General features: G+C 40.8%; 1 protein-coding gene across 4 annotated transcripts in view; it reads left to right on the top strand.

Moving 5' to 3' along the window:
• EEFSEC (eukaryotic elongation factor, selenocysteine-tRNA specific) overlaps nt 1–13,325 on the top strand; it is a 162,042-nt gene that overhangs the window by 99,033 nt on the left and 49,684 nt on the right. For all 4 annotated transcript variants that reach the window (XM_081851007.1, XM_081851010.1, XM_081851008.1 and 1 more), the window contains one exon: nt 13,165–13,321. In XM_081851007.1, coding sequence (XP_081707133.1) covers nt 13,165–13,321 — 157 coding nt within the window. The remainder of the gene's footprint in view (nt 1–13,164; nt 13,322–13,325) is intronic.

Here is a 13,325-nt window from a genome sequence, read left to right as displayed (position 1 = left end):
CTGCGCAGAGCTGCCTGCAGTCCCGGGGCGAGCGCAGCTCTGCGCAGCCATCCGGAGCGGGGCGCAAAGTCGTGCCCGCCTCCCGATGGCTGCACAGAGCTGCCTGCTGTCCTGGGGCGAGCTGCCTGCATTCCGAAGCCTGGGGAGACCGGCGCGACTTACTGCTGGCCTCCCTAGGCTTGCGGATAGCAGGCTGTTCTCGGCGCTGGGATTGGGGGAAGTTCGGGCTTCCCCCGCGCCAGCCCCGCGCCTGGGGGGGGGAAATAATATTTTTTTCTTTATTCCCCCCCCCAAAAAAACTAGGTGCGTCCTATGGGGCGAAAAATACGGTATATGTGTGTGTGTGTGTGTGCTTGAAGAGATATTGTGGCCCATGTGTCAGTAAGCTCTTTGAAAGCTCCCAGTTCAAATATTACACCAGCCTCAAGCTCTCTAGGTTGTTTTAGACAAGTCACTGTTTCTCAGCCTCTGCACCCTCTCCACATCTACACTATGGGAATACAGTAGTACCTCGGGTTAGAAACTTAATTCGTTCTGGAGGTCAGTTCTTAACCTGAAACTGTTCTTAACCTGAGGTACCACTTTAGCTAATGGGGCCTCCCGCTGCCACCACACAATTTCTGTTCTCATCCTGAAGCAAAGTTCTTAACCAGGGGTACTGTTTCTGGACTAACGGAGTCTGTAACCTGAAGCTTTTGTAACCCAAGGTACGACTAATAATAATTACTAGTTTATTTAATACATTTATATTTTGCTTTCCTTACAGCATGGAACTCAACTTAGTTACTACGATTACTGAGATATTGACCTGGTTCACATGACATGATAAGCTAAGCTATGACCAGAGAGGAGCTTGCAGCCACTTTGTTCCTCCCACCCAAGCTAAACCATGGTTTGGCTTTGTGTGCCATCTGAACAGAGACTTGTGGTTAAACTCCTCTCCTCACTGACCATAAGCTTGGCTTAGCTCTAACTACCACCTAAAGTGTGTGTGTGATTGTAGAAAACATGATGTCCTTTGTGCATACGTTGAGAAGTATGAATCTAATCATCTGAGGAAACGCCATCTGATTGGCCATATGGGGTAAAAAGTCTCCTGCACCAAGTTCAAAAGTGAAAGGTGATCCATAGTTTCGTGCTGTGACTTCTTGGTGCGTCTGTTGAGTAAATGTTTTGGATAACCAAGATTAGATCCTGAAATGTTGTTGCTTTGCCTGTGGCAAGGGATACTTGTCAATGAGTAACTCTGCTACAGTAGGAAGAGAAGGCGGGTGGAGGGGAAGCCCTCTACCATGTTTGCAAAGCACAAGCTGCACCGCTTGTTGTTATTTTGGACTTGTTTAGTGAAAATAAACATATACCTCAAGGAGAACAGCTCCTTGCTGAAACCATACACAAAGCCCTTTGCTATGTGAAGATTTACTGGAAGATTGTTGGCCAACAAGGCTTCATGAACAGGTATTTTAACAGGGTAGCTTGGTTACGACCAAGTTACTGTATTATTTTTTAACCACAAATACTTTGAAGCCTGCATCTGGATCATCATGATCCATCATCATAACTGCTCGCACATCTTTTGGATTGTGTGGATACAGAATAAGAAGCCGCAACCCTACTATAGTCTTGCTTATACTGTACCTACTTTCTGAAGCACATTGCTATCATACACCTCTCTATAATCAAAGGGTTGTCTGAAACTAAGTTCTACTCAGAGTAGAACTACTAAAATTAATTGGCCCAGTACTGGTACTGGATACCCATTGAGCTTCTCTGTTTCTAATAAAAAGACAAAGTGTTAGGATTTTAACAAGGGCAACACAAAAATTCCTTGTAGGGCCTGTGTTGGCCATTGTACTTGAGGTGCAGTATTGGTGCCTTATTTCTTCCTTAGTTTTGCCATTTAAATTCTGTTATATACGTATGATGCTGTGTGATATCAGTGTTTGGCAGTAAACGGAACTGCCTAGCAGAACCTGCTTTTACCACGATTAATGTTTTAGCTGCTTTGAAGTCTGAACATGGGTTTGCTTGGTTGTGCTTGGCTGCTGATGGCATGCTAAATGTGATAATAACACAGCAATGAGGGCACTCAGTGGATAAAAATGCACAATGCTTTCACAGGTTAAAATCCGCAGTAAAATAGGAGCATAAGAGATGTATTTATTTTTTGGCTGCTGTTCTGTTTGCGATTGAGCAATTTTGTGAAGCTTAGGAATGTGGAGATAATGATGTTCTCATTTGAAATACTATTCATGTTTAAAAGTGAAGAAGATAAAAAAAAAGATGAACTTTAGTGGCAGAAGGTTGAAGGATATGGTAATTTACAAAATATGGATCAACATGGTTTGGTTAATTGGTCACAACATTTTCCAGTGAAGGCAGTTCTAAGAAAAGAATAAATATTTTACTTTTAAAATAACAGTAAATATACTTGCTTTGGCTGATGAGGCAGAATTTGGCAGGGCTTGCTAATAGAAATTGTCTATGGCCATTGCTTTGGATATTGTTAGATTAAACCATACAGTATAAACGTTTTGGCTTGCACAGGAGTTTGAACAGTCATTGATTTTTTTTAAAGTTGTGTTAGAGTCACTTACTGAGTATCTGTTTTTGTTAGTGATGTTGAGGCTGATAAGGGCATAATGAGAATGTAGGAGAGTTGGTGAGTTGCACATGATTGTATGAGTTTAAAAGCAAGTTTATATGCTTAGATTTGTAACATAATCTAGCTCTAGCCCTATTCAAGTGTTCTCAAAATCCAGAGATACAGCACATGGCGAAGGGAGCCATGGGGACAAGTGTTCAGGCTCTGCCCCACCACCTTCTGTGAGTTTGAGGGTGGTTATTTGAAGTGGGTCACTTGCTTCTACTTTTGGAGGCCCATGTGATGTTGGGCCCTGATTTCCAGAGTTCTCCATCACGTGGGGAACTTCCTTGAGTACAGGAGCCTCTTGCTGCAGATAATCGTTCTGCAGTTTGGAGAGGGTGATGGGCATAGAGCCAGTGTTCTCATCTCCTTGTGTCATTTGTTGTGCATTTCTCTGTGTATTTGTGAATGCCCAGAATGCCTGAAAATGGCTTCTGTTGTCTTATCAGTTCTAGTTGGGCATCTCAGTGTTTAATGCTTTAGACAAAAAAAAGGAAAAGCTCATCCTCATGGTTTTGTATCTTATTTTCTCTGTGTAATAGCAAATATATAAATCCTATCTGCTAAAGGTTTAGAACCTGGGCTTTGAAGGATTCGAGCCTTTCTGTCTCCCCACCCAACATTCCCATAATCTTTTGTTTACTTCTTTAATGCAGTTTTCCCCCCTTCAAAATATGTAATTTTAAAACTTTTCCCCCCCTCAGTGTTCTTGGCTTGACTGCCATTTTTATAACAACGTTGTTAAACTATAAAGCAACCTGTGTTGTTGTTACTGAACTGATTTAAATGATTTCTTTTTGGTGGCCACTTCTAGCTGATCTGGGCTGTAGTGCTACTAAAATACTGTAGGAGATATTGCCTAGTAAGATTTCATGGATTGGATAGGCTTATAGAATTAGCAGAATCAATCTAAGCTTGTTTTGTTTTCTGTTTGTTTCTACTATAGATAATGGTTACGGTTCTGCATCTTATTGGTGTTATCACATAATCCTACAACTGGAAGGAACCAAAATGTAATCAAGTCCAACTCCTTGACTTGAGGCCCCTGATAGGGGTTATAAAAAGAAAGAAAAAATAGAGAACTTTCTGGAAAATTTGCAGATTAGGGTAATTTGCAAGGGGTAATTTTACATCAGAAAATGCTCAACTTGTTTAAGGCTCTCTGTGCAACTAGCCCCACACCTACAAATCTTCAGTGCTTCTGTTGTGAACTTGCTATGACACTAGTTGTTGTACTCAGTTCAGACTCATGCTAGTCCTGAATGTGAGCATTGTATATTCCTATATAGTGCCCAGGTTTGAGACTGTCTGCCCCAAACTCTCCTTCACAGCACTGTGGACATGAAGGTTCAGAGCCAGCTGCTAGCTCCAAATTTGAACATTTTAATGCAAAGGAGGCAGGGACTTTAATGATTTGTGTGTGAGAGAGAAATATGTAATGACACCTTCCTCAAATCCAATTTATTTCCCTACATTAAAAACCCTTGGTTGAAGTGGCAGACCATTTTCCTTTCCTTTACCCAAATGGTTACCCATCCTGCCTTGTGCCTGTACTTTCTCTTTGCTCTAATGCTGCTAGGACTGTACAGTGTGTATGTGCTGTCCTCAGTCTTACTGTTTTGAATCCCCTTCTAGGATTATTTATTCTATAATCCTGGAGATTCCTGGACTACCCAGAAACCCAACTAATAATGGGAGTCCAATCAGTGAGAAGAAGGTGACCCTGCACAGCATGAGGATTGTCACATTTTCATGAAACCTTCAGAGATGGATAGTTAGAGCAATTAGTGCTATACCTAGAGAGGAAGGGGGAGAATTGGAAAGCTACTAATGAGTTCTTGTCAGGCAGAAATTAACCAAAGAACAAATACCATTTTGTATATTTGGAGGGTCTGTACTTGCAACATCAAGCAATGATGCAAGGAAGTTTTGTGAAAGGACAGACAGGCTTTGTACAGGCCTCCATTACATTCATGTGCTATATTCCAATTATGAAAGTCATCCCAACAAGTCTCAGTTGTAGCTATAAAGTCACATTTCTCTTCCTGTATTAGGTGTTCAAGCTCATCTTATTTCCCATACTCAGCACATTAGTGAATAGACATCAAAAACCTTGGGTTTCTGTTCAACTGCTATATTAATGTGGGTTTGCAAGGCAACACCACAGCTTCCTCAGTTTCTCCTGTAGTACCAAGTCCCCATCTTTATGTGCTTATCTCTGGGCTATTTTCTCCACCCCCACAGTATTTAGTTTTTATGTTCTCTCGATCAAGTTCACCATGCTTCTGCCAAGCTCATTTCCCCCCATCCTTGTCAGGAGCAGCCCATCTCCTGCCAGTAGTCCATTAAGGAAGCTTAGACATGGTCTCAGAAACTGAGCCTCTTTCGTTGATGCCATCTACATAAGACATTCTAGGGAAGTATTTTTCTCTCTGTATGTAGTTCTCTGCATTTACACAGGAAAAATTAGATACTAAGGTCCTTCAACTTCCTCCCTTTTGCTGCCTAATCAGATGGGATACTGTCCTAGTTGTGCCTGATGGTGTCATTTGTTCCCACATGGATGAACAAGAAGGGATAAAGATCAGTAGGCATGACAAACCACTTGTCCAGCCCATCCTAGATCCAGGCACTATAGGATCAGCATTCTCCAAAAGTTAACAGATCTGATCAGCACACAGTCACACCCTTATTTCTTAGTAGGGAGTCTACAACCTTTGTCCTTCTCTTCATGTAGGTGGCGATTGAGCTACCTCTGTTTCCGAAGCTTTGAGATTCTTCATTCCCACTTAGTGCAGCCTGCTTCAGACATTCTCCATCGGGATTGTTAGAGCCTCTCTCATTGAAAAGATTTTGAAAACAATACATTAGTTCCAGTGGTTCAGAATGTTCCTGCTTCTAACAGTCACTCTGGTTCATGCACTTCCCCTGTTTGCTACAGTTCTCATTTTCTTCCCTGAGACTCTTCCTGCTTTTGTCCTTGCCATAGTGCCCCCTGTATCCTTATCTCCTCTAATGAGGCAGTGAGCAAACTTGCTCCTCCAGTCCTTTTACTTTCTCTTCCAAAAGAGCATTTAGCTTACTGTTAGCACACAAGCCTTGATGTAGAAGCTTTCCTCCTACACTCTTCTAGGTACTGCTAGGATAAGGAGATTGGAAGCTTTTGCTTCCATTTTCTGTTAACCAAACTGTGGTTAATCTTAACTATTCATTATTGAAACAAGACAACTTCATACATAATAGTTTGAAGTTGGCTTGTTTCAGTAAAACATAGTTAAAACCAGGCATAGGCAGACTAGGCCCTCCAGATGTTTTGGGCTTACAACTCCCATCATCCCTGACCACTGGTCCTGTTAGCTAGGGATGATGGGAGTTGTAGTCCCAAAACAACTAGAGGGCCGAGTTTGCCTATGCCTGGTTAAAACTAACCCAGTTTGTGTCCAATTTTAGAAATAATTCTTAATTGTGGTAAGTTGAAAATGGAAGCAAAAGCTTCCAATCTCATGGCCATTGTGGAGGGGGCTGATGATCCCAAGGCTCATTCATGTAAATGCTGAACCATAATTAGTTTTATATCTGAATGAGGCCTATGTATGCTTCAGTAGTCAATGAACTGAAGTTAATAAGTGAAAAATAGTTGTTGGGTTGACAGCCCTGTTCCCCAACACCTTTATTAAGCTTAACTGTCCTAGCTTTGTAAAGTAAATACTGCCAGATTGAATCCTCCTTAGCATATACCTGACCTGTGCTCTATGGAACAGTTCGTTATTTAGATTATTTCTAGAGGATCTTTTTATCCCCAACTTCTCTCCCCCCCCCCTTCATTCCTTATTCTAGTTCTCTTTCCCCACCTATTGTTTTATGTCTCCCTATGTTCCTGGAAAACTGGTGCCTGTTAATTTCCAAATATGAGCAATAATGTATTTCAGAGACTGAATCTGACTGTAATTTGCATTATTCTAAAATTAGAATAGACTTTCTGGTGTCTCTGAAGAGGAGGAGGTTCTGTTTAAGTATTCTCTCCCCCACCCCCACCCCGTCGATAGAATTAAACCACGAGTTTGTACTGGATGTCATCACGCAAAACGTAGCTACAGCATTGCAAACATAATACCGCAATGCAAATAATATTTAAATCAAAGGATTTTAAAACTGTGTACTCTGTATTAAAGTTTGTGTGTGTAAGGGAGAGGGAGAGGGACTGACTCTTCACCTATGTTAATACAGTACTATTTGTTTTTTTTCTTTCTGCAAACACAAAAGCCAAGGGGGAGGGAATATTTCATAAAAATCAATGCTATTGTGTCCTCTGGTCTAAGCCATAAAACAAGAGCAACAGAAACATTCCCTTTGAACTTGAAATCCCTTTCTAAGCTGCTGATCTAACCTAAGCAAGAGAGGGAGAATTTACTAGTCAGAAACATTTGTTCTTTTTTCCCTTTCCCTTTTCTTTTTTTTTAACTCCTTAAGTGAGTTTGATGCTGCACCTCTGCCCATAAATTAAAAAAATATTATTGTAATGTAGGTCAGTGAACTGAAGCGCCACTGTACACCATGGAGGATTAAAGTCAGAAAGGCAACCCTCTTCCACTCCCACTAGGTCATATGACAATATAAACAAGAAATGCAAGGAGCCTTCAGCTTTTTCTTGACCTAATCCTTTGTTTATGCAGCACTTAAACTGACTTTTGGGGTCGTCTCTGTCTGGCATTAAAGCCCTTAAGCTTTTTGAAGTTTCCCTGAAGTTAATAAAATTAGTCTGCCTTCACGGCGAGGCCCCTGTCTGCTGCCTCAAAAGAAGAGTATGTATCCGTTGTTGTCTTTGCAGCTCTAGGTTTTTAAACTTCACATTTTATAACCAGAAAGAAACTGGAGGAGAGTCTGAGGAGAGACCCAAAGCCCAAAAGGCTGCTCAGCTAATGGGCAAAGTGATTGCCATAGTAGATGTTCTGAGAATTCAGAGGAGATTATGGCTCTATCCAGTGATTGGCGCTAAATTGCTGGTGCAGTAATAAAGAGTTGGATTTCAGTGGAAGCAAATAATAGGCTTTTCGAAAACATTTTGTAAGAAGGAGAGGGCAGCATAAAAATAAAGACAGTTTCAACACAACAGTTGTTCACATTCGAAAAAAATGCTATTTTTTGAAAGTTCAAGTTCCTGTCCTGCTACATGCCAGTAAACAATTGGTGGCCATATAGTGAAGCTTTCCAAACTGTTGTAAATAAAAATATGCCCTTTTCCCTTATGGGGTATCCAACAGCCCATATAGAGTCCTTACATAGGTTCCCTATTGGTAGGAGAAAATAACAGAGGCCAACCAGAGAATATTGAGAAGCAAAGCAGCTAGTAAGCTTGATCTTTATTGATCTGTTGCAACAGGGTGCTCCCCTCACACGCAGGAGAGGAAGAGGACCCACAAAAATGCTGTGCAAGGGCTTATAAAGACTTTTGAACTTCCCATCCTCTAGATCAAGACCACCCCCAGAAACATTATGCATACATCACAGAAGGGTTGTAACCTAAGACCACCCCTCAGATACATCCCACCTACATCACAGAAATTTAAATGTTGTTTTTCTCTTGTCCTTGTTTATCTCCTGTCTGGCAGGTTACTTGATTGGATTTCCTTGGTAGCCTGGCCAGTCTTTTGTAGCGATAAATACTTATTCAAACACAGACATACCCCCAAGACAGGACCTGCGAAGGAAAAGACAATGGGGAGGCTTTCCAGTTTGACCTTGCAGAGAAAACATTTGCTCAGTTTAGGAATCAAAATGGTTCCAGGTTGGCCTTCCTGTGCCAATCTATGTACGTGCGGTTATGAACATTGCCATATAAGACAATAAAATTCCTATCACATTATCCCCCCTTTGGGGCTAGAATTTTTCTTAAAAATTTTTGCCCCACAAATAATAACATCATATGTTGTAAATGGATGCCTTTGTGTAAACATACCATATAAAAATAACATATGTTGCATTTTGTTACTCATTTACTTGTGGCATTCTAGCTCTTGGAAGAAACATTTTCTCAATAGTGGCTATGCTTTACATTTAGCAGGAAGGTCCACTACTGGACCTTGCAGTTTGCTTTTTAGCTCCACCGTTTTGTGTTCTCAGGTGCCAAGCTAGCTCTTCTGTGGTCTCACACCGGCATATTGGTACAGCAACACATCCTGTTGAATCCCCTCAGGGCTTTCATTTAACCATGTCGCCTGGCACTCACCATAGCTGGCACAGGTTTGGACATATCATGAGAGAGATGTCTTTGCCTTGGCCTTTCTATGGGATTTTATTATTTTATTGGCGTTGGTCTTACACTCTAGGAAAGTTGCTCACTTGCTCTTAAAGGACCAAAAAGCTAATTGCAGCCTGGATACACTTGCCCAATTCAAACTGAGTCCAATTTGAATTTATATATGCCCATGGTTCTCAACTTTCCAAACCAATCTGTTAAAACAACCATTCTTAAAAGGGCATTTGTCCAAATTAGTTAATTTAACTCTATAAGGGATCATTCCTGCTAAATCAAGGCATATACACTTTTCTTGTTATCTGGGCTTTCATGGATCTTGAAGCTTCTCCTGGGTAAAATCAAAATTCGGTAGAGAAGAGTAAGCACACAATTTGGTTGTCCAATTGAGATGAAAAAATGAGAGCAATTATGGGGAAAAACCTTAAGATTCACTTTGTGCAATCTGGGGGGAAAACTATATGAAAATGATATGCAGATGTTAGCAAAATAAAATAAAATAAATAATGTGTTGGAGATATAAACAAAGTGAAGGAACCTTATTCCATGTATGGTGGACGTGTCCTCAAATAAATAAAATTTGAGACATGATCTACACCCATTTCCATTTGGCATTCTAATCAAAACATCCCAAATAATAATAAAGAGTGTTGCTTCAAAACTACCTGATAAAATATGGTTCCAAGAATAATACTTGGTTGTGGTTAGATTAATTTCACAGCTATACGGGAAATCCAAGATTAATAAATAAATACAGAACAATTGCTACTTAAAGACAGTACTGAATCTGCAAGAGATACAGAAGTCATAGAAGAGATTCAAAATAGTTTTCTGGAACAGAAAGAAAGTGACTGCAAAGAGAGAAAGAAATAGTAAAAAAGTAATTTCTTTCTGGGAACTTCGTGTATAGAAAAAACAAATCACTATTTGTGTCCTTTGAATAATTAAAAAAAATTTTTTTTGTGACAAAATTAAAATAAATAAAAACAAAGAAATAATTTTCTGTATTTCCTTAAGCAAACATAATATTGCATTAAATTGATACAGGTCAATATTAATTTTAGATTAGGTGTGATTTGTAAGACAAAATTAAGAATGAGCAATGTTTCTCATCTTACTAGCTGAGTTTTGGTCCCTGCTTATGCATTTATTAGGGACACGGGTGGCGCTTTGGGTTAAACCACAGAGCCTAGGACTTGCCGATCAGAAGGTCGGTGGTTCGAATCCCTGTGACGGGTTGAGCTCCTGTTGCTCGGTCCCTGCTCCTGCCAACCTAGCAGTTTGAAAGCACGTCAAAGTGCAAGTAGATAAATAGGTACCGCTCCGGCGGGAAGGTGAACGGCGTTTCCATGCGCTGCTCTGGTTCGCCAGAAGCAGCTTAGTCATGCTGGCCACATGACCCGGAAGCTGTACGCCGGCTCCCTTGGCCAATAAAGCGAGATGAGCGCCACAACCCCAGAGTTCACCACGACTGGACCTAATGGTCAGGGGTCCCTTTACCTTCACCTATGCATTTATTTAGACCATACTCTGGTCAAGGTGGTTTCTAGTGCTCTAATTCTGTAAATGGGAAACTTCATTTTGCAGAAAGTGACTTACTTATGTTATAACTTAATTCCCCTACCCCAATCCCATTTTGCCGGCTGTTTTTAGCTGCCTGTTTTCATGTAGCCTCATGTTGTGTACTGATTTTATATACAGTATATATTACTATTTTAAAATGTTGTTAGTTGCTTTTAGGACTGATGCTCAAAAGGTAAGATATAAATGGGGGGGGGGAACAAGTATAAATGGGGGAAAATTTTGACAATCCAGTTCTCCTTTGCATCTTCACCTCCTTCCTTTCCCTCTCCTTGAGTAACCCCCTCGTGCCTGGAGAGCAGTGCTCACTGGACAGCAATGCATGCCTAAGGCCAGATGGTTTGGACCCTAAATAAAATAAATAATAAGCTTTCAAAACCAGCCACTACTGAAAAAGCTTCTCAGGTTCAACTCCTATACTTTCCACAAACCATATTGCATTTGCTTTTTGACTATGGCAATATTCTGAATACACAATTTTTACCATCCAGATTAGTTGTGAGAAGAATTCCGTGCAGCTGAAAATCTTGTGTCTCCTGAATTTAAAATATTACTCTTGGTCCACCTAAAAAGGTCTGTCTGTATTGCTCTGTATTTCTTACTTTGTGGTATCTGTGCGACACAGAATTACAATATTGACTTGAAGAGAAATCATGGTAGCTTGCCATTCAATAAAGCAGCATTTTCTTATTTCCTTTCATGTCAAGACTCTAGTTATGACACTGAGGCACAGTGACTTCAGGGGTTAGTATCATCCAAAGATATTCACACCTTGGGGATTAGGCTCACTTCGTTGCACCTTTGCTTTGCCAGTGCCCCAGGGAGCATCGTTTATCTTTCCCCGTGCAACAAGCTTGCTGCCTCTTGTACCTGATTGCTTAATTATGAATCCAAAGTTGGAATGGTGACTTCCACTGGTTTAATAATCTTTAAATTAAAATTAAATACAGCTACTTTAAGACTCTGAGTTTAACAAACTGACATGATTACATACTCCTTGCAAAGATGAATTTTTAAAAGTTATACTGTGGACCTTGGATTGCGAACTTAATCCGTTCTGGAAGTCCATTCTTAAACCAAAGCGTTCTTAAACCAAGGTGTGCTTTCCCATAGCAGTGGGGGACTCAGGTTCACAAACCAAAACACCTACTTCCAGATTTGCAGCGTTCTTAATCCAAGTTGTTCATAAACTAAGCTGTTCTTAAACCAAAGTACCACTGTATTGTCATATTGGAAGCATGTTTCCTTATTGTTGTTGTTTAATCGTTTAGTCGTGTCCGACTCTTCATGAACCCATGGACCAGAGCACGCCAGGCGCTCCTGTCTTCCACTGCCTCCCGCAGTTTGGTCAAACTCATGCTGGCAGCTTCGAGAACACTATCCAACCATCTCGTCCTCTGTCGTCCCCTTCTCCTTGTGCCCTCCATCTTTCCCAACATCAGGGTCTTTTCCAGGGAGTCTTCTCTTCTCATGAGGTGGCCAAAGTATTGGAGCCTCAGCTTCAGGATCTATCCTTCCAGTGAGCACTCAGGGCTGATTTCCTTAAGAATGGCATGTTTCCTTATATGAACAGGCAAAAGAATCTGCTGAAATGAAGGTGGTAAGGAGTTGAAAGGTAGTAGACATGTCAGTAGGAGTAATGCATTTGGGTGCATTTGGCTGCAACTGGTGCATTTAGAAGCAGATCTAACGTGGTAAATAACATATTAGAAACCTGGAGCCAAGGAAATGACTGCTTAACACAAATATACACAAATCAGATGCACAAATATTGGGGGGGGGCACATGGCTTGACTATAGTACTTGTGAGAAGGATTTAAAGAAGGACTACAAACTTAACATGAGCCAACAGTGTGATGCAGCCAGGGGTGTGTATGCAATTCTAGGCTGCACCAACAGAAGTATAGTGTCCAGATCAAAGCAATTAAAAGTACCACCCTATTCTGCCTTGGTTCAACCTCACCTTGCAGTTCTTTCTCCAGTTATGGGCACCAACTGTGCTTTTTTTCCTGGGGGAATGCAGGGGTACGCATACCCTAAACATTTTGGGAATCTTCGTACTTTTGTCAATTTACTGTATTTATTTTTCTTGATTTGAACTATAAAATGGTGGTTTTTGAAGTCAAAATGAGAGTACCCCTAAACATTTTTTTTAGAAAAAAAAAGCACTGGGCACCACTGTTTAAGAAGGATTTTGACAAGCGGGAACATGTGCAGAGGAGGGCAGCCAAGATGATAAAGGACCTGGAAATCAAGCCTTATGAGTGACAGTTGGGGGAGTTGGATATGTTTAGCCTGGAGAAGAGAAGACCAAGAGGGTGATATAGAGCCATCTTCAAATATCTGAAGGGTTGTCACATGAAGGATGGAGCAAGCTTGTTTTCTGCTGCTCCAGAGGGGAGGACCTGAACAATGGATTCAAATAACAAGAAAGGAGATTCTGACAAAACACACTGAAGAACTTTCTGATGGTAAGAGCTATTTGGCAGTGGAACAGACTACATTGGAAGGTGGTGGACTCTCCTTCATTGAAGGTTTTTAAGCAGAGGTTGGATGGCCATCTGTCAGAGATTCTTTAGCTGTGATTCCTACATTGCAGGGGGTTGCCAATGCAGTACCTTTTAAAATATTTTTTTAAAACCAAGAACTTAGATTTTGTGTTTGTGTGTTTGTTTTTTTGTAGCTCTGTGATGATTACAGTGTGATTGGTCGTTCACTGTTTAAAAAAGAGACCAACATCCAAATATTTGTGGGGCTGAAGGTCAAGCTGTCTACAGGAGAGGAAGGTTTAATAGAAGGTGGCTTTGGACAGAGTGGAAAGTTTAAAATCCGCATTCCAGGTAA

The sequence above is a fragment of the Podarcis erhardii genome (assembly GCF_964252035.2).
Source record: "Podarcis erhardii genome assembly, chromosome: 2".
NCBI lineage: Eukaryota > Metazoa > Chordata > Lepidosauria > Squamata > Lacertidae > Podarcis > Podarcis erhardii.
This window is presented reverse-complemented; position numbering and strand designations above follow the sequence as displayed.